Raw genomic sequence first — 22,676 nt, 5'->3', positions numbered from 1 at the left:
CAATTTGTTGTGCGTTTTAGTCATTTTATTATTTTTTTATATATCTATATAGTTTTAGTGTTTAGTATAAGTTAATGTTTTTTAAGTAATGAATTTGTTTATTTTACTTTATTGTATTTTTAAATGTATTTTATTTATTATTATTATGTTTTGTTTTTGATGTGAAGACAAACTCCTTCATTCTGGCACATTCATACATGACCCTGTCGATCATTCATTCACAATGACTTGGATTGGAGTGATTATAACTTGGCACTATTGAAAGAAAAATAAATATGTATTTAATCATATTTGAGTGATGCATATTAGCAGGTACAGGGTTTATGCAGATTTTATGAAGGTAAAGAAAAATGTAAGATTTAAGGGATAAACTGAATGCAGCATGTCAATATGGTCTCTAAATGCAAATTAATAACACTTAAAAGTTTGAAAATACAACTTTCAACAGATCTTCATTACTTTTTCATTCTTTTAACAAAGTGTGTAACTAAATAACATTTACTGAACCTTCTGATCACACTTCAATAAACCGATGCTCTTCCTCAGTATTTCTGTCTTGTTTTGCAGTGCACTTTATACAAAGTCTTGTTTTCTGAGAAACTGATCAAAATAAAGTGATTTCATGATCAAAACGAACAAATATCTGCCAATGGGCTCAGAAAAATCTCATTAATTCAAAGGGAAAAAACTTCATTTTGTTCAATTTCAAGGAAAACAGGACTTAATATGTGACCCTGGACCACAAAACCAGTCATAAGGGTATTTTTTTTTTTTAGATTATTTTACATTTCACTATTTGACAACAACTATTTGAAAATCTGGGGAAGAAACAGTTCTTGTGCCTGGCTGTCCTGGTATGTGTGTGTGTGTGTGTGTGTGTGTGTCAGTCTGGTATATGTGGCACAAGTTTGCCTATTTAAACATGAAGCTGGTTTTCCTAACTTAGCATAAAGACCAGGTAGGAAGAAAAAGTAATCACAAAAATATTAGAAGAAATGTAGCAGGAACATTACACTATTCACATAATATGTTGTGTAATTAAATAATTAAAATTCACTAACAAACTACAAAATACATAACTTTTAAAACAGATCAGATAATGCAAGCCTGTTAAATAAATAAATAAATAACTGCTGCATGACATATATTTAATGAACCTAAATAAAAAAAAATTGAGAAAATATTTGACAGTCAGCTTAAAAAATATATACTTACAAAGCCAAAGCCTGTGCTGTGCTGTGGAGGCTTTGGGGTGCAGCAGCTACTGACACACAAACAAAGAGGAGCAAAAGAAAAAGCCTCACTCAATATCAGATAATGTTTGTACAAACTGAACATGGCAAATCAAAGATGCAGGATGACTGCTTGACTGATCACTTACAACAATCGGATGCCAATCTGAAAAAAGAAAGAAAAAAAAGAATAAATATTTTCATTTCTGAAAATAATTACTACTTTACTTGAATATGACTTTTATTTCTTCCCTGGTGTATATACACATGCATACATGTTTTACTTTTATAGTAATTATTTGTTATTAAAAAGCAGAAATATTATTATTTTTACTATTATTATCTCATAAGGATAGGCTACATTGGCTTGTGTGAGTCTTCTGTCTCTCGCTCGCTCTACCACACACGCTGAGAGAGAGAGAGAGAGAGAGAGAGCGCGTTCAGTGTGCGTCAGTGTCGCGTGCTCTCACTCAGACAAATCTGTGGGACAACACTGCTCAAGTTAAATGTAAAAATATTAATTGTAAATGGCTACATTTTTTTTTAAACTAACGTTACCTTGACCGACATGAATGTGAAACGAAAGGAGGTTTTCTCAATTCTAGCAGATCTGCGCAAATGACGTCACACAGAACGGCATTAACGGTAATTAACGGTGCTGAAGAGCGGGCCGTACAAAATAAAGACGGAACGGCTCGTTTGAATAGTGAACAGTAGGCTTATGGTACATTTAAATGACAGGCCGTCGATTTTATACTTGTGTACACAAAAAATACTTTACCTCGTGAAAGCTCTCCCGTCAGGCGACGTCCACTCAGAGTCCGGCTGTGCGCGTCACGTGACGACTGCAGCTTATATAACCTCCGGTTCTTTCGCGGGCTTTGCACGTGAGGTGTCAAATAGTTAAAGTTACATTTATATGTATTGATTGATTTTTTTTTTTTTTTTTGCCAGGAAAAATATAACATGAGGTAATGATTGTAGCCTACATCTTAGATTATTTAAAAAAAAATAAAAAATAAAAAATGAAATAAATTACACACGTTTGTTTTTGTGAAAAGTGGGGACATCCCATAGGCGTAATGGTTTTTATACTGTACAAACTGTATGTGCTATTGTCCTACACCAACCCTACACCTAAACCTACCCCTTACAGGAAACTTTCTGCTATTTCAGATTTTCAATACACTCCACTCTGTGTGATTTATAAGCGTTTTGAAAAGTGGGGACATGTCCTGAAAAGTCACCTTCTCCTTGTAATACCTGTCATACCCTTGTCATTATACACATCTATGTCCTGATTTGTCACAAAAATGCAGTAGCCCTTCACTGCAGAACAAAGGCGCATTCTGTAACACGGAGTCAGAGGCAATCGGATCCATTTGCAGTGTTTATTTAAGATCAGTATAACTGTGCGTTCACACCAGACGCAACTTGCGCGAATAAATCGCGCTATTCGCGCGTAGTTGGACGCTTGAACATTTTGAGTTTACTCGCTTCATTCGCGCGTGAAATTCGCTTCATTCGCGCGTGAAATTCGCTTCACAACAGACGCGAATTCGCGTCATGGGAGGGGCTTCTGCCAGGCGGCTCCAGTCTCGTTGAAAAATGGCAGACATGGATTTTATTGAGAGGGTAGCTGCGCTTTATGTGTTATGGAAGGCTGAAAAACGGCGTAGACTCGTTCGGCGCCGTGTCTGGGTCCATCAGATCCTTCAGAGGCGCACCCAGCTTGGTGAGTTTCACCAACTCCTCCAGGAGCTGCGCCTGGATGACGGCCGCTTTCAGCGGTACTTCCGACTGAGCCGGTCCCAGTTTGATGACCTGTTGTCCCGTGTCGGTGGGAGGATTTCCTGCCAGGACACCAACTACAGGCACTCTATTCCACCTGCAGAGCGCCTGTCCATCTGTCTCCGGTCAGTAAACTCTTTAATATTCTGTGTGATTACAAGTAATTAATGAGTGAGAACCTCCACAGACATATAGTCTTCACTTTTCTGAACACACAGTTATCAATACAGCACTTTAATGAAATGGCAATTAACTTTAGTCTACTACAGTCAAAGTGGGTTTTGAATTGTGCAGGTAACTGCTATATTATAATATTGAATAATAGTCTGTTTTTGCAATGTAGCAAGCAAATCAGAGCAAATGCTAAATAAAGGTGAAGTATTAAGGGCATTTTATCAAGCTTGTTGTTGTTTAACTGTAAAAAACTAAAGAGAAATGAAGATGTCACAAACACCAGTATTATAAATTTCTATTTGCTAATATGGAATTGCAGTCTGCATTTATAACAATGTTTATTTTATTTTTTATTTTCTCTCTCTTTCAGATATCTTGCCACTGGAGACTCCTTCCGGACCATCGCCAGCAGCTTCCGTGTTGGTGTCTCCACAGTCTGCAAGGTTGTCCCAGACGTGGTGACCGCAATCTGGGACTGCTTAGTGGAGGAGTTCATGGCTGTGCCCTCCACAGATGAATGGAGGTCCATTGCAGAGGGTTTTGAGAAGAGGTGGAACTTCCCGCTCTGCTGTGGAGCACTGGACGGCAAGCACGTCCTGATAAAGGCACCCCCCAACACCGGATCCCAGTTCCACAACTACAAGGGAACTTTTTCCTTAGTTCTCCTTGCTGTTGTGGATGCAAGATATTGCTTCCGGGTGGTTGATGTCGGGGGATATGGGCGGACGAGCGATGGTGGGACTCTGGCCAATTCAGCCTTTGGCCAGGCACTCCGTGGTGGCACCCTCCATCTGCCACCTGACCGTCCTCTCCCAGGAGCTGACCACAGAGGACCCCAGCCCCATGTCTTTGTGGCAGATGAGGCCTTTCCCCTCAGGAAAAACCTCATGAGGCCATTCCCTGGGCGCATCCTTCCACGAGAGAGACGAGTCTTTAATTACCGTCTCTCCAGAGCCCGGCTGGTGGTGGAGAACGCCTTCGGGATCCTGTCCTCACAGTGGAGGATGTATCACTGCCTCATAGAGGTTCAGCCTGATGTTGTGGAGAGGTGTGTGAAGGCAACATGTGTCCTCCACAACTTCATGAGGAGATCTGCAGAGGCACCTGCTGTGAGGGGGGCGGTACAAGGTGCAGAGGACTCGCTGCAGAGTCTCGGTCGGGTTGCAGCCAATAATTCTGCCAGAGAGGCCATCCGGGTCAGGGACAGCTTCATGGCTCACTTTTCAGCCGAGGGAGCACTCACGTGGCAACCGACCGAATAGTTTTGTTTATTATATCTTGTGCTGTTTATGTCCTTTATGTTTTGCTCTTGTAAATATTCTCATCCTTTTGTCTTTTCTTTTGATTTACACCCTTTATATATTGTAAATAATCACATCTTTTCAACCTCTCTTGTAAATATTGCTATCTTTTTTTCATCCTTAGCTCTTGTACATTTTTCATTATTTTTTGTTCAAGTTTATATTTTTCTTGTTTTCAAATTATAAAATGGAGCCAGCCTCCAAAATGAATCCCTGTCTCGTTGCTGCATTCTCATTACACTATACAACACTGGTCCAATCACAAATAACTTTTTTTAACTATACTATTGTGAGTGTATTTGCAATAGAATATAATTAGAATGAAATTACAAATGTTTGCCATAAGTATTCTAGTCTTAATTTATTTGTTACATAAAAATATTTTTTCTATGTTATGATTTACTATGTTGTGCACAAAGTAACACACCAAAACCTTTGATCATTGTATAGAACATTTATTTATACAAAATAAAATATATAAAAACTATATACAAAGAACATTTACATGCAGGAATAAAAAGGATCTTGCTTGGAAGAGGGAAGAGTGAGGGCCAAAGTGAAGGAGTGGAGAAAGGAGAGAAAGTCTGGTTCATTCCCTGCAGAGATTGCTGCCTCTTTTTTAAAACTTTTATTGAGGCTCCAATTGTTCCAAATTAAGCAGAACTGTGCTGCTTTCGTAAATTAATTTGTGAATTTGAAATTTTACGAAATCTTTTGTCTGAGGCGGCAACTTCTGCAGGGAAGGGACCAGACTCAAGAGGAAGAGCTCATCCTCTGAGCGTGGAGGCGGTGCTGGAGCTTCAGGACGGGTCCGAGTACTTCCAGGAGCTGCCGCCCACCTCCGATGGCTGCTCCTAGGCCTTTTCTGAGCTCTTCTTCTTGGCGGCGCTGTATCAAATGATAACACATTTTGTACAATGAGAAGGCAGAAAAGGAGTAAACTCATTCACAAACCATCAGTGTTGTGTGAGGCCGAGTGCTTACTGTAAATATAATATGCATGTAAACATGGTCATTATTGCCTGTACACACCTGTGGGCACAGTAGCAGCAGATGTTGAAGGGCCGGCAGGGGAAGCAGAAGCAGCAGCAGGTTCTGGCAGAAGGGACCCAGGCTCACTACCATCAAAAGGACCAGTCGGCTCTGTAATGACAATATTAAATATTAATACAACATTACACACACTGCACATTACACCAGTCAGAAAGAAATTACTTTAGACTTTATCAAAAAACAACAACATATATGCCCTGTTGTGTTGCTTCTCTTGTCAACACACCTGTCTCTGACTGCCCTGCTGCTGCTTCTGTCTCGCCCTGGTCCTCGGGTGGTCGTACCCTGCAGCCTGATTCTCCTCATCCCCTCTCCATATTCCGCTTGTCTCCCGTGGGAGACGAAGGGTCGAGGAAAGACAGGACCGCAGAGTACTTCCACTTTTTCCCTGACCCTGCTGCTGACCCACTCCTCTTCTCCGTGTCCTTTCTCCTCTCCTTTAAATAGGTGTCCCTCAGACTCTTCCACTTCTTTCTGCACACTTCCTCTGAATAAACACATCAACTCTTCAGCGGGAAAGTAGTAAAATACGCGATAAGCTCAATTTCCGCCTTTAACTAACTTGTAGTCTCAGTATGTATATGCATGCATGTATATATGTATATATATATATATATATATAGCTCAAATTGAGTAAAGAGCGTTTTTTACAACTTACCAGATTGTCCGACCTCCTCACTCACTTTCCTCCAAGCAAGATCCTTTTTATTCCTGTTTCTGTAATGATACGAAGATGTATCATACAGCTCCGGGAGCCCACAAACAGCTATGATCACTTTGTCCTCCATTGTTGTTTCGGATTCCCGCCGCCGCTATGTCATAATCACGTCACTACTAGAGCAAGCTCCTGATTGGTTAACGCGCGAATTTTCGCCAAAGTTCAGATTTTTCAACTCGCGAATCACGCGTTAAGCGCCAAACGCCCAAAACGCCAATTCGCGCCGCCTCATTCGCGCGAATCGCGTGGTCGCGCCGCCTCATTCGCGCGAACCGCGCCGCAAGATGTCTATTCGCGTCTTTGCATTGACTTAACATGTAAATCACTCGCGCTTAACGCTTCATTCGCGTCTGGTGTGAACGCACCTTAACAAGCAGACAGAGGTCAATCAACAGCGTCTAGGATAACACAGTGAACCAGGATCATAAACGTTTACCAGGCTTGGGTCGGGCAGGCGGCAGGCAAGAATTAGGTCAGAGTCCGAGCAAACAATCAAAGGGCAGGCGGCAGAGAATTCCAAAGGTCAAGGCAGTACAGGATCAAACACGGAAGAACAGTCAAAGTAAAACGCTCAGAAATGTCAGACAGGCTAAACAAGACTTCGCGTTGGTGGAGAGTGTGAGTGTGCCTTATATAATGGGATTGATGGAGAACACCTGGCGGTGATTAGTCCTAGGTACGGGGTGTGTGGGAAATGGAGTCCATACGCGTGTTAGTACTCGGGTGAGGGTGCCCTCCGGTGGTGATCGGAGAGAGCCACAGAGGCCTGGCTTGTGACACATACACACACACACACAAACATATATATATATATATATATATATATATATTGTTACAGTTATTAATAATAAAGTTTCACTCACTGATTTCAGAAGATTTGCTGTGGTACTTTTATTTGGACATAATAAAATCACTATTATAACATCTGAAATCATATTTTGTAAAGTTTACCACTTCTTACTGAGGTATCAGTTTTTGCAATCACACACAGTCAGAAAGTGTCAATTTAGATTAAGGGAACATTTTTAAATTATAAGCAAAGTCCATTTGAGGTCAGCCTAAAAATTAATAGAAATATTAAAATAATAATAAAATTGAATAAATAACTTTGACAGGCAAAAGGTTTACAACTTTAAAGTATTTTGTTTAAAAATATATATTTTTGTAATTTTATAATACAGCCTAATTGATTGATTGTGTGTGTACAGTTTTATTTTTTTATTTTTTTTAATTGTGGGGACCAAATATTCAGATAAGGAGCAAATAAGGAGTAAAACCTGAATTTTTGACATTTTAGGACTGAGACTTCTGGCCCACAGTCGGGCTGAATGTGGCTAAATGTGCCGTTTCTCAACCAGAATCGGGCCAGATCCACAGATCCAAAACCTAGCCAAATCTGGCAACCATTACTGTGCCAGGCCGGACCTGGCTCAATTCTGGCAAGCCGCTGCCAAGTGAGCCGACACTCAGCCGCATTCGGCCTGATTCCGATGCTGAGATGCTGGTGACCAGCATCACCAGCAAGACCAGACTGGTAGACCAGCATCACCTGCAAGAACAGGCTGGTAGACCAGCATCACCAGCAAGACCAGTAGACCAGCATCACCAGCTAGACCATGCTGGGTGACCAGCATCACCAGCAAGACCAGACTGGTAGACCAGCATCACCTGCAAGAACAGGCTGGTAGACCAGCATCACCAGCAAGACCAGTAGACCAGCATCACCAGCAAGACCATGCTGGTAGACCAACATCACCAGCAAGACCAGGCTGGTAGACCAGCATCACCAGCAAGACCAGGCTGGTAGACCAGCAAGACCAGGCTGGTAGACCAGCATCACCAGCAAGACCATGCTGGTAGACCAGCATGGTCTTGCTGGTCCACCAGCTAAACCAGCACCAAACCAGCATATACCAGCATAGACCAGCATAAACCAGCATGGGAATTACGCTGGTCTATGCTGGTTTTTCCAGCAGGGAGGGAAGAGACTCAGGAGGACAAATAATCTGGTACAAATCAAAATTCCACAACCACATCAACACAGTAAAGCAAGGCAAATACTACGCCTGGCTTAAAATCCACAAGGAACTGCTCCCATCCAGAAAAGATATATTCCTATGTGCCATATACATCCCGCCATCAGAGTCCCCCTACTACAGTGAAGACATGTTCTCCACTTTAGAGGAAGAGACAAGCCACTTCCAGGCCCAGGGAAACGTGCTCATCTGCAGGGACCTGAACGCAAGAACAGGACTACAGCCCGACTTTACCGACGCACGAGGGAGCAAATATATCAACAACAAACTGACTGCTATTAATAACACATTCTCCCATATCCACAGAAATAACCATGATCATATAGTAAATAAGAATGGAAAAGTCCTCCTGCAGCTCTGTCGAAGCCTGGGTCTGAATATCATCAATGGTAGGTTACGAGGAGACACTTTAGGGAGATTCACATTTTGCTCACCTCTTGGGAATAGCACAGTTGATTATATGATAACAGACATAGATCCTTCATCTCTCAGATCATTCACTGTTAGAGAACTAACCCCTCTGTCTGATCACAGTCAAATCACTGTGCATCTCAAAAAGACAGAAAATATCATTAACACAAAGCCCAGTAAGCTGCACAACATCAGAAAACCATACAGATGGGCTGAAAACAGCGCTGAAGAATATCAGAAAGCACTTAGCAGCCAAAAAATACAAGCGCTGATAGATAACTTTCTAAATAACACCTATACTCACACTAATGAAGGGGTCAATCTCGCTGTCAGAGATATAAATTACATATTTGAAAAATCAGCAAAACAATCCAAATTGAAAACAAATAATGGAAAAAATCAAATACCCAAAAATGACAAAAATTGGTTTGATAAGGACTGCCAAACTAAGAATTAGCAATCCAAAATGGAGAAATATGGGAAAGTCATTTCCAAACATTGTTTAATAAAGTACAAACAGACGCAAACTGTAAGCAAATTCAAACAATCAACCAATTGGAAAAACTAGAATTAACAATCAAAGATAACCAAAACCCTGTATGCGGATGATCTGGTTCTGCTGTCTCCCACTCAACACGGTTTACAGCAGAACCTGGACCTGCTAGAGCAATACTGACAGACCTGGGCCCTGACAGTCAACCTGAAGAAAACCAAAATTATGATATTTCAAAAAAGATCCAGATCCCAGGGAACACAACACACATTTACATTAGGCACTAACCAGATAACACACACATTACACTACAACTACCTGGGCTTGAAAATCACATCCACTGGAAACTTTAACCATGCTGTGACAGAACTGAGAGATAAAGCACGCAGGGCCTTCTACGCCATAAAACGCCAATGTCCTATAGAAATCCCTATTAGAATCTGGCTGAAAATATTAGAATCAGTAATTGAGCCCATTGCCCTCTATGGCAGTGAGGTGTGGGGTCCACTGACCAATCCAAATCAAGATCTCACCAAATGGGAAAAACATCCAATCGAGACCCTGCATGCAGAACTCTGTAAAACTATATTACACGTGCACCGGCACACAACAAATAACACATGCAGGGCAGAATTAGGCAAATATCCTCTAATCATAAAGACACAAAAAAGGGCAATTAAATTCTGGAAACATCTGAAACTCAGTGACCCCCAATCATATCATTATAAAGCCCTGCAATACCAAGAGACGAGCAAAGAAAGCAACCCCTTCCCTCAGCTGATCCAGAGCTTCAGTCCTGATGCTTCACTAACATCTGCTGATGCTCTGAATCACATCAGAATCAATCAAATTACTGCACAAATCAAACAGAGTTACATCACTCACTGGCAAACACAAACACAACAGCAGAGTAAGATGCAATGCTATTCTGCCCTAAAGAGAGAGTACAGTATGGCAGAGTATCTGTACACAGTGTCAGATCAGAAACTCAGAAGCACGTTGACGAGATACAGACTCAGCGGACACAAGCTGATGATAGAGACAGGCAGACACAGAAAAACATGGCTGCCCCCGGAGCAGAGATTGTGTTCACACTGTGATCTGAATCAGATGGAAACAGAGCTGCACTTCCTCACAGAATGCTCCAAATACACCGACATACGGACAGTGTTCTCTGATAAAATACAGCAGATCCATCCGACATTTAAAACTCTTTCAGACCAGGAGAAACTGCCGTATCTGTTAGGAGAACACAAGAACTGCTGTGTGTTTGCTGCTCAATATGTGTCTGCCTGTCACCACAGAAGAGAAAACACTCAATCTGCCCTGATCTGAAGTTTCCAGCTCATCTAGATTATATTAAACCATATTACTCTGCTATATTACTTAGATGTACATTTTGCTTCTGTAAATTTGTCTAATCCCTGATCTTATTTATTTATTTATTTTTTCTAGTTTATATACTTGCATACATTAGAAATTAATTTTGCATTACATGCTTAATACTTTTTATATATTATTACTATTATTCCTTTTTTTTTTTTTCTCTCTCTTTGTTAATACATATATGCACTATTTGTAAGCAGCTCAGCTGCAATTGCTTTGGCAATACAAATGTATAGTTTTTGTCATGCCAATAAAGCACCCCTTGAATTGAATTGAATTGAGAGAGAGAGAGAAAGACAGACAGACAGACAGACAGAGATAATAAATACACATACCTCAACTGTGAATTGTGAAGTGTTGTGAAGTGAAGTAGTTACAGAATCCCCAGAGCAGTTCTCTATGGCCGTCATGTTGTCATCATCCTTGCATGGAGGCTATAATAAAGTTTTTAAATAAAAAGCAAATAGTTACAAGTCAACACTTATTAGACAAGGTCCCCACTATGCTAAACCTGTGAAGTGTGTGTGTGTATTTAGTACCAAAGGGTTTATATGGCTTTCCTAAAACTACAGGTCCCCACTACGTACATTACACTAGAAACAGTGTGTAAGACTTCTACAAGTCAAGACCAAATATAATAAATTAATAGATAGACAGAGACGCAGACAGACAGAGAGAGATTTTATATATGCGCTCAAATTATTTACATGTGTGTAGTTGACATGTCTCAGAATGGCTGTGTTCACAGTAAATGCTACTCCACACAAACAATTATCATTTATATGTGTGGAGCACATCTCAAACTCTCAACATTTCTGCATGTGAGTCTGAGTTTCATATATTTACCTGGGAAGAGATTAATCAGGGATGATCAGATTTATAAGTTAAATCATTTATAAACCTACACTAACACAGGGCAATGCATAATCTTTCCAAATATTTGGTTCACAGACAATTCATCACAATTACAAAAAAAAGTTAAAACCCTTATACTGAGTTTACATGTCCACATGTTCTTGTTCAAGAAGTAACAGTGGCTGTAGCAATTCTATTGTAAAGAAATGGCCAAATGTTAAAGATCAAGTGGACATTTTAATTAAATGTTTATCCAATATTAAATAAGGATTGGATAATACTTAGGCCGGTTTCACAGACAGGGCTTTCACTAAACCAGGATTAGTACATAGTTCAATTAGTCATTTAAATAATTTTTATGTACATGCTTAGGGAAAAACATTACTGCTGTGCATCTTGAGACAAAACAAAGGCACTGATATATTTTAAGATCAGTCAGTGCAAGTTTCTTTCAGTTGAAACAGCTCAGACTTACATTTTAGTCCAGGACTAGGCTTAAGCCATGCCTGTAAAACTGGGGGATAGTGTACTTAAGTTATGATTATATTGTTTTAAATTATATTATGTATTAACATTTTTGTTCAATAAAACCATATAACTTGCTTGACACTTTATTTGAACCAAATATTATAGCCTCATAGCTATTATATATGTAATTTAAGCCATTTTAAAGGCTTTTGTTCCTTTAGATCAATTTTTATTACCACAAAAATAAAAAGGATATTTGACGTTTCCATGCGGGTATGACATCGTTGACAGGTGATGCAATGACACCGATAGACTGGTTAATATTGCTGATTTCTTTGGTTTTAAACATTCTTGGAAGCATTTGGGATAATGTATGCAGTTCAACAAAATATATAACATTGTTCTAGTGGTTTTGCAATATTTTAATCTAAAAATGCACATATTGTGTCTTTAATTAAAAACTTTCCATTCCCTCTACTGTACAAATTATAAAAGTAGTCAAATTTTGCCAAACCTTTCTCCAAGGCCAGTCACTTCCTCCATAGTCATATGAGAGTTCCTCTCCAGGAATGATATTTCTTGTAGCAAACAGGCACAAACGGGGTTTTCCCTCAATGACAATCCTTTTCATTTTACAATTTGCATGTATGTGATCATCATTTACAAGGCGGCCAAGGGTGCCATCCTCTTGAGTTGCATCAATGCTTCAGGAAACAAAAATGAAAATTTAGCCTAACAAACCATAACAACACAAATTTGGACTTGAACAAAAAGAAAATTGCTCTTTATTTTTTTTAATTGCAATTTTAAAATGTATTGATAAAAAACAATTTTTTACCACCACTTCTTGTTCTGCCAGGTGAAATCAAACATAAAAAAAGTGTCTCGACTGACTTCTCGTCGTAGTTCAGCTTCAATTAAGGTGATAATTTCACCCCTATATTGGATTACAAAATCTCCCTTATTAAAAGGAGCTAAGGCAAACACTCCACGACCTGAAAGAGGGGTAAATACAATTGTTAATACAATCCCTTGTAGACATGTAACTAATACATTTATAGTTAGCCAACTATAAATAACTTTTATGCTTTGTAATAGTTTAACCAGTGTATTCCACACCCTTTGACAATATATCTTCATGTTAACTCTTTCATGACTACTGATTTTTTAAAAGAAATGTATTGATACTATCACAAAGAGCAATTTAAAACTGCTAAAAAATAAGCATTTATGAATGAGCAAATATAATATGACAACTAATCTGATATCTAGTAAATACAATACCCCTCATATTCCAATGGACCCAGATCCCTTACTTATGAAAATAATCATGGTTACTTACTACAGTATTTTTTTACACTTAAAGTTTTTTAAATCCCTTAATATCATATTTAAAAATGTGATAATTGTGAATTTGACACAAATACCAGTTAAAACACGAGCCCTGCTGGCAATACCTAGGTTAGGCCTTTACTATACGATACTGTTAGGCCCTATGCTACATCGTGGTAACAAAAACTAAGAAATCATTCGATGACTTGTTTATTCGTGGCCACAATTTCCTATTTTATTCCCTGGTGTTAATAATTTCATAATTCATTCATGGGAACGACTTCCCAATTCATGGCCATGATATATAACGTATAAGGTTATAGCACCGTAACGGTTAATCACGGATAATTAGCTTTCAGCAATCCAGTCACAACAACATCTATATGTTTTCTACAAACCTACCTTTATAATTGTCTATGTGTTTGGCCTCCAGTGCGTCGGTCTTGTCACTGCAACGGAGAACATAATCTTCCGCTTCTTTTAACGGTTTTATTCTTCTTATTCTTCTCCGTATCATTTTTACAGGTCTTCTCTCATCGCTCCTCCGGTTCCAGTGATCAGAGAGGTCACGCGGTCTCACAATTTCCCGCCACGCCGCAGTTTTAAAAAATTTAATTAGGACACTTTACCATACGCAGTAATAATACGCACAAGTAAACACTTTAAATTATATAATGACGTGCAATTTAAATTCAATAGTATATTCGCCACATTCAAAAATTATGATTCTGATAACAACATTCACGTTAATTAATCTCATTTGAAATCTCCATCACCTATAAAATTCTTAAAAATAATTCGAATTTGTGATGTCTATTTATTTAATTATCTAATATAATATTTACAAGTAGGCTAATTATCTGTAAACGGTGTCTGTTAACGGGATAGTACATTCTTAAAGTTGTTTTTTTGTCATTTGATTTAGTGATTTGCGTATGAGCAGTTGATAATATGTGTATCTTCATACATTACGTCATATGTGTGTGTACAGGTGCAGTTCCGCGGTCAGGCTACAGGGGCGCTGTAGAGCAGCGCTGCCACACACACTCACACACAGAAATCCGGTTTTTGTTCATGGAGGGGATCAAGAAAAAAACTGCACTAGGCATATCAGCAACGCCCCCTGAGCCTATTTCAAGCAAAACATTGTGGGGACCGGGGATTTGGTCCCCACTATGTTTTTGGTCCCCACTATGTGAGTGTGCTAACCTGTTGAGGACCCCACAATGTAATAAAAACAAACACACACACACACATTGTTAAAATCATACGATGGCAGATATAAAGGATCATACCGATTCCATCATACCGGAGTGTAAACGTTACACTAACATCAGGTTAAGTTAGCTAGCGTTAGCACGCTCAGGTAAAAGGATGGCTGTGAAATTATTCGACATAATTCGGAAAATTACACCCATTAAAATTAAGTAGCCTGTGTATAAGATGGTGTATTGACATAAAAACAACAATAGCATGCTAGCTGGTTACTTACCAGGATTTGGAAGTGAATAATTTTGTAATTGCAAATCTCTGGCAGTTGGGCTGTGTGGCAGTTAGGCAGTGAGACGACAGTGAGTGAGAGCGAGCGGTTATGCAGATCTGCTACTTTCTTGTAGTCTTTTTGTAGTCAATTTGTAGTCCATGATGATTATTTAAAAAATCAGCTTCAATATCAGATTAAATTTACCGTTTATAGTATATGCAATTATAGTGTCTGCTGTCATTTTAAACGTGAAATAAATGTAAACATGCTAGGATTTAAATAAATAAAAACACACATGCAAAATACATAGATCTAGGCCTACAACTTTCAAGATGTTGAAAATGAGTCGCATTGATTTACAATGAGTAATAAATATACTTTTTCAGACATTGTTTTGACATAAATTTGACGTCTTATTTCCTGACATCAAATCAACATCGATTTAATGTCAATGATATTGACCTGAGATATAGGGACCAGAAAAAACATGTCAGATTGATACCTTTGTTGGGCCTCTTTACAACCACAAGAAAATTATTACAAAATATAATGAAAATATGCATATTCATGCATGTCATACATGGTGGTCAAAATCTTGACTATTTGTTGATGTCAAATTGACGTCAAGGTGCCCGCTGGGTTCAGAAACGAAGCAAGTAACTGTCTTTATGAATGTGTAATCATGAATCACTGACTCACTAGATTCGTTCAAAAACACACTTCATTCATGAATGAAACACCGCTGTGTTTGCTTTTAGAGACGCGCAGCGGCTCAGCTGTTACTTTATTTAGAACTATTTTCGTTGATGATATAGAACAAAATCATGCAGTACTTGTTTATTTATCTGCTGTATTAAATCAATATCACATTTGCAAACTCCCTTAATAATTATTAAAAGCTGTCACTCTCCTTATCGCGATCTGTGCACAGAAAATGAGAGCGCGCGAGTGAGTTTTCAAGACTCATACATTCCGTCGGAACCTGCGGGGAATGAGTAGAATAATTATTACCGGTGTTACACCAAATTCTGTGACCATCGTATTCTGTGACCCTAGTAGGCGCTGTTGTCACTGTTTGGCTTGAACTGTATCACACAGACGGATTGGGCACGCAAACAGCGCACAGGTTTAAAGCGCCCGTGCACATTGTATGAGCGCGTCAACACAGTCTGGTCGCGTGCGCCGAATGAACTGTTCAAAACAGATTTCTTTACATCAACAAACATACATACATATGTATATATATATATATATATATATATATATATATCGCCTAAGGGAAATTCTTTCCCACAGAAAGACTTTGATGTTCTCCAAATGTTATTTTAAAAATAAGTAAATACACTAAAAACATTTGAAAGTTTTAATATGAACACTACAGCTTTTACAATATTAACTGGCATTTATTTTATTTATTCATTTTCTAAGACTTTTAGTTTTTACATTTGCACTTTAATTTCTATTTTAAAAATTATGGTGTTAAATTGTGGCTTTTGTGCATTGTCTCTCTTCTCTCTGTCCAATTGCTCTCTCTCTCCGTTACTCCAGGTTCCTGCTCATAATTGACTGGAGAAGTGGATTGGCTGCTTCTGCACGCTTGCATCATTTAAAAGTCGCAACCATACAAGACTGAGAGAGCACAGCTGTGTGTGTTGAGAGGATGCAGAGGTGTTAGTGTCCCGTTCCTTTTCAATTGTTGTTTCAAAGCTAGTCGAGATACACATAACACTTTGTTGTTGGCTTTTCTCTCTTTATCTTTTCTGTTGTTACTATTATTATTATTCTATCAGTATTAAAAGGTAAACTGTAAAGAGAGACAATGCTTGTAGTAGAATTCCTTTTTTCCTCTTTATTATTATTATTATTGTATCGATATTAAAAGGTAATGTGTTGATTGCATGCATAAGTACGCGATTGTTTTGTATGAGATGGGCGCCTATTTTTGTTTTGAAGAAATACATTTTTCTTCTGTTTTGGGACAGGGATGACACCTATATTTTAGTTAATTTTTGTTACGGCCCAGTGAAGGAGCAGAGAGGAGCAACACATGTAACAGATGAATAAAAATTCTCCCACAAATTTGTTTGTACAATTACTTATCTGTTTGGTGAAAAAATACAAGGTGACTGTGTGGAATGTTTCTATTGAAATGCTGATTACTCATCAGGCTTATTAAACTAAATAAAAATATCATGAGAATAAACAATGCAGTTGTTTGCAGAATAGCCGATTATGTGTCAACATGCAACAGCAATTATTCTTCATGAAGCTGACATCACACAAGAAGCAATTAAAGCCTTCCCCTTATAAGTTAGAGAATAAATAGAATAAATGCAAATCAAGTGTGTGCTCAGGTGCTCATCATCCACTGATAACTTTAAGGACTAACTTGACTGATGTGCATGGTATATAAGCAGGATTATTTGCAAGTCACAACAATGCATCATGGATTCTAACATGGTAACTTAAGAGGTATCTTCTCGTGGGGGAATATCCCAAAAATGCTGATAAACATCAGCGTTACATCATAAAGAGGAGAGCCTCAAATTTTTGCATGATTGGTAAGGGAATTAGCATAAACTATAAATAAAATAAAATAATTATGTGCAGTGTTTGCTGCCTGTAAATTGGACAATACTTAATAACATTAGATCAGAGTGCTATTAATGGTTTGCCAGTGTGAAACCATTGTAAAACCGTGGCAATAAAGCTACTTGAATCTTCATTTGCTAAGTAATTATACTTGAAACTTCTTTTTCAGTAAAACCAAAAAATAAATAATCCCTAAATAATAAATAAAAAATAAAATAAAGGTACATGGAAGGACAGATAAGTTACCTGAAATGGTTTGATTGTTGTATCAGGAATTTTCAAACCCATAACAATGGGGTCACATATTCTGATGCCCCCTTTAAATAGATTAGTAGCCTGTTTTTGTGACATCAGCTTCATGAACATTGTTAAACATTTGTTGCATACAAAATGCAAAAATAGGTTACTCTGCAAACAACTGGATTGTGTTTATGCTCATGAAATTTTAAATTGGTTTAATAAGCCTGCTGAATAACCAGCATTTCTAAACAAAAATTCCACACTGACACTTTAATTTTTATTTATTGAAGAAGCGGTTAAGAATTTGTACAAACATATTCAATAACATTCAAGAGTATCTACAGGAGCCTGTATAACACTTAAGGCTAAAACATAAGCAGAGGAAATTTTTTAATTAAAAATAAATAAGTAGATTTTTATCCATTTAAAGGTATTAGAAAATTAATGAATAAATACAAATTATTTAATGTAACAGCTGAACTGTTCATATTAGACCAAAAATCTTCCCTGGATGGATTATACAATAGAGGAGGTTTCACATCACCAGAATTAATTGACACGACCAGACTGTGTTGACGCTCATACAATGTGCACGGGCGCTTTAAACCTGTGCGCTGTTTGCGTGCCCAATCCGCCTGTGTGATACAGTTCAAGCCAAACAGTGACAACAGCGCCTACTAGGGTCACAGAATACGATGGTCACAGAATTTGGTGTAACACCCGTAATAGCCGCAATCCCGCCGAAATTCAAGTTCTGCTCTGTGTTCTCTGCTAATAACCCGACTGTGAATCATGTAATCGGCATTACTATGTTGTCAGTGAGAACCTGCAGCCGTGGCGGGGATGATTTTCGGTGTGCCGGCAGAACAACAACAACAATGCGCTACATGTTTATTTTCCCCTCATTTTTCCCCTCAGTTATCCCTAATAACTAATGGAGTGAAGCGGGAACAGAAAACACGGAGTGGACCAAGAGCGGAGTGAATACTGAGCGCTTCGAGAGGAGAGAGGAACGTGGTTTTACTCCACTCCAGGCTTTGATCACATCCCCTCAGCAGGCTGAATACACCTCGTCTTTCCTTAATTTAAGACCTATTCAAACTAAAATTAAGACATTTATTACACTATTTGAGAAATGTAAGCCTATTTACGGCCTTAAAATTATGAAAAGTGAATGTAAGGCATTAAGGACAGGCGGGAACCCTACAATTGACGGAAATCCGTCGTAGACTCTATGCAGTTAACGGAAATCCGTCACAGCGACGGAGAACTTTAATCCCTGAGGACCCCTTTAAGGAAGGTTTTTGTCAAACAAATGAACTGTATTGTAATACCAGCTGTAAAAAAAAAAAGCCACTGCTGAGCAGCAAACAGGTGTTTGAAGCTCCTGGAGTCTCAAGATCCTCTTCATGCAGACTGGCAGTCGTGTGTAGAGCTGCGTTTCAGTCACTGCTAACCAAACCTCACAAAGAGAAACATGCACGGTGGCTGTAGAAACACATTTTCAAACTGTTTAGCACCATGGTATTTATGCAGCATGGGATAGTGTGTTGTCCTGCATGAAAATCATTTTATTTCTGAGAGCACTATTCTTCATTTTATACCACAGCAGAATATGGTCAGTTATGAACCCACATATCTTGCAGAAGTCATTTTTACACCCTAAAATGACCTTACATCTCACTTTCCAATATTCCAACCCAAATCATAACCCACCGCCTCCTTGCTGATGTTGCAGTCTCATTGGAATAGGATGGCCATTCATCAACTATCAGAAATCCATTTATCTGGACCATTCATTGTACTGCAGCATTCGTAAGTGAATAAAACTATTTAAAAACAAGTCTTCATGTGTTTCTACAGCCACTGTGCAGATTTCTCTTTGTGAGGTTTGGTTAGCAGTGACTGAAACGCAGCTCTACACACGACTGCCAGTCTGCATGAAGAGGATCTTGAGACTCCAGGAGCTTCAAACACCTGTTTGCTGCTCAGCAGTGGCTTTTTTTTTACAGCTGGTATTACAATACAGTTCATTTGTTTTGTTTTTTTGTGGTTTAACACAAAGTGCTAAGAAAATGTTAGTACACGTTATCTTTGTCAGCGTGTTCTTATTGCTATCAGACTGAGGAACAAACTTTCACCCGAGCATGTGGATATTGTCACAAATCTGGTTCATGGACTTCCAATTGCCACCAGAGGTCGCCCCTCCATGATATTGACCCTCACACCACACAGACTGTTACACGTCACTCTGGACTGCATTCCCCATCATTCATTGCACTGATTCAGGGTGTCTACAGATATGAACAAGTTAAATTTAAGACTTTTTAAGACCTTTTTAATGCCACCTTATGTAAAATTTAAGACCAAACCTGTGAAGGAAATACACATTATATTACATGCGTAAATGTAATATTTAATGTGTTTTTAAATTTAAAAAGAAAACAAAATATCATCGCTGTCAAAAATGCTATTTATTTATTATGATATACAGAGAACTTTTCATATCTGCAGAAAATATCCCGTACAAAATATCCCCTCAAAAGCTCTGCATCAGCAATATTTTCATCAGTTTTCTATTCAGCTTTTACATATTTAAATCTGCATGTTTTTAATATTTACCCCAGGTTGTTATTTACCTCCATAAAGTCCAATATTTTTTAACCTTATTAAATGTATGCGTCATCTTTCATGTCAAATTCTTACAACTGATGAAGAAATTTAATATACACAACAGGGCTGTTAGCAATCAAATTAAATAATTTGCACTACAAATTTACAACCGCAATAAATAATGTTATGAGATTAATGTTTTAAATACATTTTTTTGAATATACAAATAAGAAATGTTGGTGGAAAAATGCATACTTTTAAACTAACTAAAGCACCAGTAGGTGGCGGTAAGTCACTTATTCATTCAACCGATTCATTCAAAACACTGAATCATTCAGGAACAAACATGTGAGCGCTGCTTGGAGAATGTGCAACACTCCTGATCTTTGTTTGGAACTATTTTCGTGGTGAAATAGAACAAAACAGTCAATATTCTGTCTAAAATATAAGTAACTACTTAACTACTTGTTTCTTGAGCCAAAATCAATGTAACATTTGCAATCATGAAAATATTTAGCAAAATAATCCCCTTGTCATGGTATGTTATCATCATCATCAGAAATACACTATCCATTATCAATCGCTGTTTACGCTGAATGTGATAAAATGTCACTTAAGTTTTAATCAGGCTAAAATCCTCGAGCCATTTTTCAGTAAACTTGCATTAACCCATTTAAAGCAGCTAGGAGGCTTGTCAGCGAGCTGGTGGTATTCGCAGTAACTACAGCGGTGGGGGGATCTTCCGTCTGTCCAATGATTGTAAACAGTCACTGGGTCCGTCAAACTGGTGAAACTTTTGTGGTAATGAGACCGAAGATATTTAAGACCCACTGAATCTGAATGTAAGACATTTTAAGGCCTTTTTTAAGCAAAACTTTATTTTTATACATTTTAAGACTTTTTAAGGACCTGCGGCCACCCTGATATTTAAAAACATGATATTAATCATATTATATAATAAAATACCATTTGTTGTTACTACTGTAAATATATATTTAATTATTATTGGATCTCCTTCAATACTTTCAGAACCTTTACTTATTAAAATGATTTTGTTTCTGTATTTAAATTATTTTTATATATTAACATATTTTAATGACAGTATATTTATTGAACAAAATTTTTTATTTTATTTTTCAAAATAAGCAGAAAATAGTACAAACTATGCTAAAGTGATTGTTTTGAACAAGTATTAACTTAGACATTATTTTAAAAAACAGTATTTTAGCTGAAGTATTTGTATCAATACCGTGTGCCCCGTGTGTGGGGTAAAAGGCCCCTCTTGCCACCTCATACATTTATAAGATTTTTAAACAAAATAAACAACTTGAATGATTTATTTTCACACAAAATATGTTGCTCCATTAATGTTCAATACAACATATATGGTTTTTTTTCTGCAATTCTACATTTTAGGCGCAGTTAATAGCACATTTTTTCTTTAAGGGGGGCCTTTAGCCCCATTGTACCCTATGCTAAAATTGTTGGATGTGGCGCCCCACCAAGAACATTTGCCACCAGCCACCACTGGAAGAATTGTATAAACTTATTAAGTCATCCAAACCAACAACATGTATGTTAGACCCTGTTCCATCTAAGCTGCTAAAAGAGGCGCTTCTAGAAGTCTTAGATCCTCTTCTGACTATTATTAATTCATCATTGTCATTAGGATATGTCCCAAAAACCTTCAAACTGGCTGTTATAATGCCTCTCATTAAAAAAACACACACAACTTGACCCCAAAGAATTAGTTAATTACAGACCGATCTCAAATCTCCCTTTTCTGTCAAAGATACTAGAAAAGGTAATATCCTCACAACTATGTTCCTTCTTAGAGAAAAAATGGTATCTGTGAGGAATTCCAGTCAGGATTTAGTTTAGTTTAGTTTATTTATTTATAAAGCACATTTAAAACAACAGGAGTTGCAACCAAAGTGCTGTACATCAAATATAAAACAAGGTAAAACATACCCAATCAAGACAAACAAAGGGACAAATAAAATTGTACACCCTCAAACAGAATTAAAACATACAGAATAAAAATGGGTTTTCAAAGCGGATTTAAACAAAGAAAGAGAAGGAGAAGATCTAGTGTGGAGGGGAAGACTGGTCGCCTTTCGTTTTAAAATGTGAACGAGGAACCGAAAGAAGAAATTGACTAGATGGCCGAAGAGATCTAGTGGTGGAATGCGGAGTGAGGAGATTACAGATATACTGAGGAGCATAACCATGTAAAGCCTTAAAAACAAAAAGCAAAATCTTAAAATCAACACGAAACTGAACCAGGAGCCAGTGTAGAGAGGCGAGAACCGGGGTAATGTGCTCACGTTTTCTGGTGCCAGTCAATAATCTGGCTGCCGCATTTTGGACCAATTGCAGTCAGTTCAAAGATGATTTAGGCAGACCCAGATAAAGTGAGTTACAGTAATCTAACCTTGACGTTATAAACGCATGAATTACAGTTTGCAGGTCCTTCATAGAAAGCATTTTCTTGATTC

General features: G+C 38.0%; 2 protein-coding genes across 2 annotated transcripts; one reads left to right on the top strand and one right to left on the bottom strand.

Moving 5' to 3' along the window:
• The first annotated feature begins 1,431 nt into the window (after positions 1-1,431).
• LOC131539213 (uncharacterized) lies at positions 1,432-4,459 on the top strand. The gene has a single exon (XM_058773611.1). The coding sequence runs from the start codon at positions 3,692-3,694 to the stop codon at positions 4,457-4,459; it is 768 nt and encodes a 255-aa protein (XP_058629594.1). The 5' UTR covers positions 1,432-3,691.
• Positions 4,460-5,126: 667 nt separating this feature from the next.
• LOC131539212 (platelet glycoprotein Ib alpha chain-like) lies at positions 5,127-6,351 on the bottom strand. The gene is made up of 3 exons (XM_058773610.1): positions 6,210-6,351; positions 5,531-5,641; positions 5,127-5,386 (listed from the first exon to the last, which is right to left on the bottom strand). The coding sequence occupies exons 1-3, from the start codon at positions 6,337-6,339 to the stop codon at positions 5,127-5,129; spliced, it is 501 nt and encodes a 166-aa protein (XP_058629593.1). The 5' UTR covers positions 6,340-6,351.
• Positions 6,352-22,676: the final 16,325 nt, after the last annotated feature.

This window comes from Onychostoma macrolepis, chromosome 04 (genome assembly GCF_012432095.1).
Source record: "Onychostoma macrolepis isolate SWU-2019 chromosome 04, ASM1243209v1, whole genome shotgun sequence".
Taxonomy (NCBI): Eukaryota; Metazoa; Chordata; class Actinopteri; order Cypriniformes; family Cyprinidae; genus Onychostoma; species Onychostoma macrolepis.
Note: the sequence above shows the minus strand (reverse complement) of the source record. Positions and strands in the feature narration are given on the sequence as shown.

Excerpts from the sequence above, each read along its gene's own strand:
- LOC131539213 (XM_058773611.1), top strand. The coding sequence starts at position 3,692 with ATGGCTGTGCCCTCCACAGATGAATGGAGGTCCATTGCAGAGGGTTTT.
- LOC131539212 (XM_058773610.1), bottom strand. The coding sequence starts at position 6,339 with ATGGAGGACAAAGTGATCATAGCTGTTTGTGGGCTCCCGGAGCTGTAT. Across the intron at positions 5,642-6,209 it reads TGAGGAGGTCGGACAATCTG|AGCCGACTGGTCCTTTTGAT; the intron begins GTAAGTTGTAAA and ends TTGTCATTACAG. Across the intron at positions 5,387-5,530 it reads TGCTGCTACTGTGCCCACAG|CGCCGCCAAGAAGAAGAGCT; the intron begins GTGTGTACAGGC and ends CATTTGATACAG.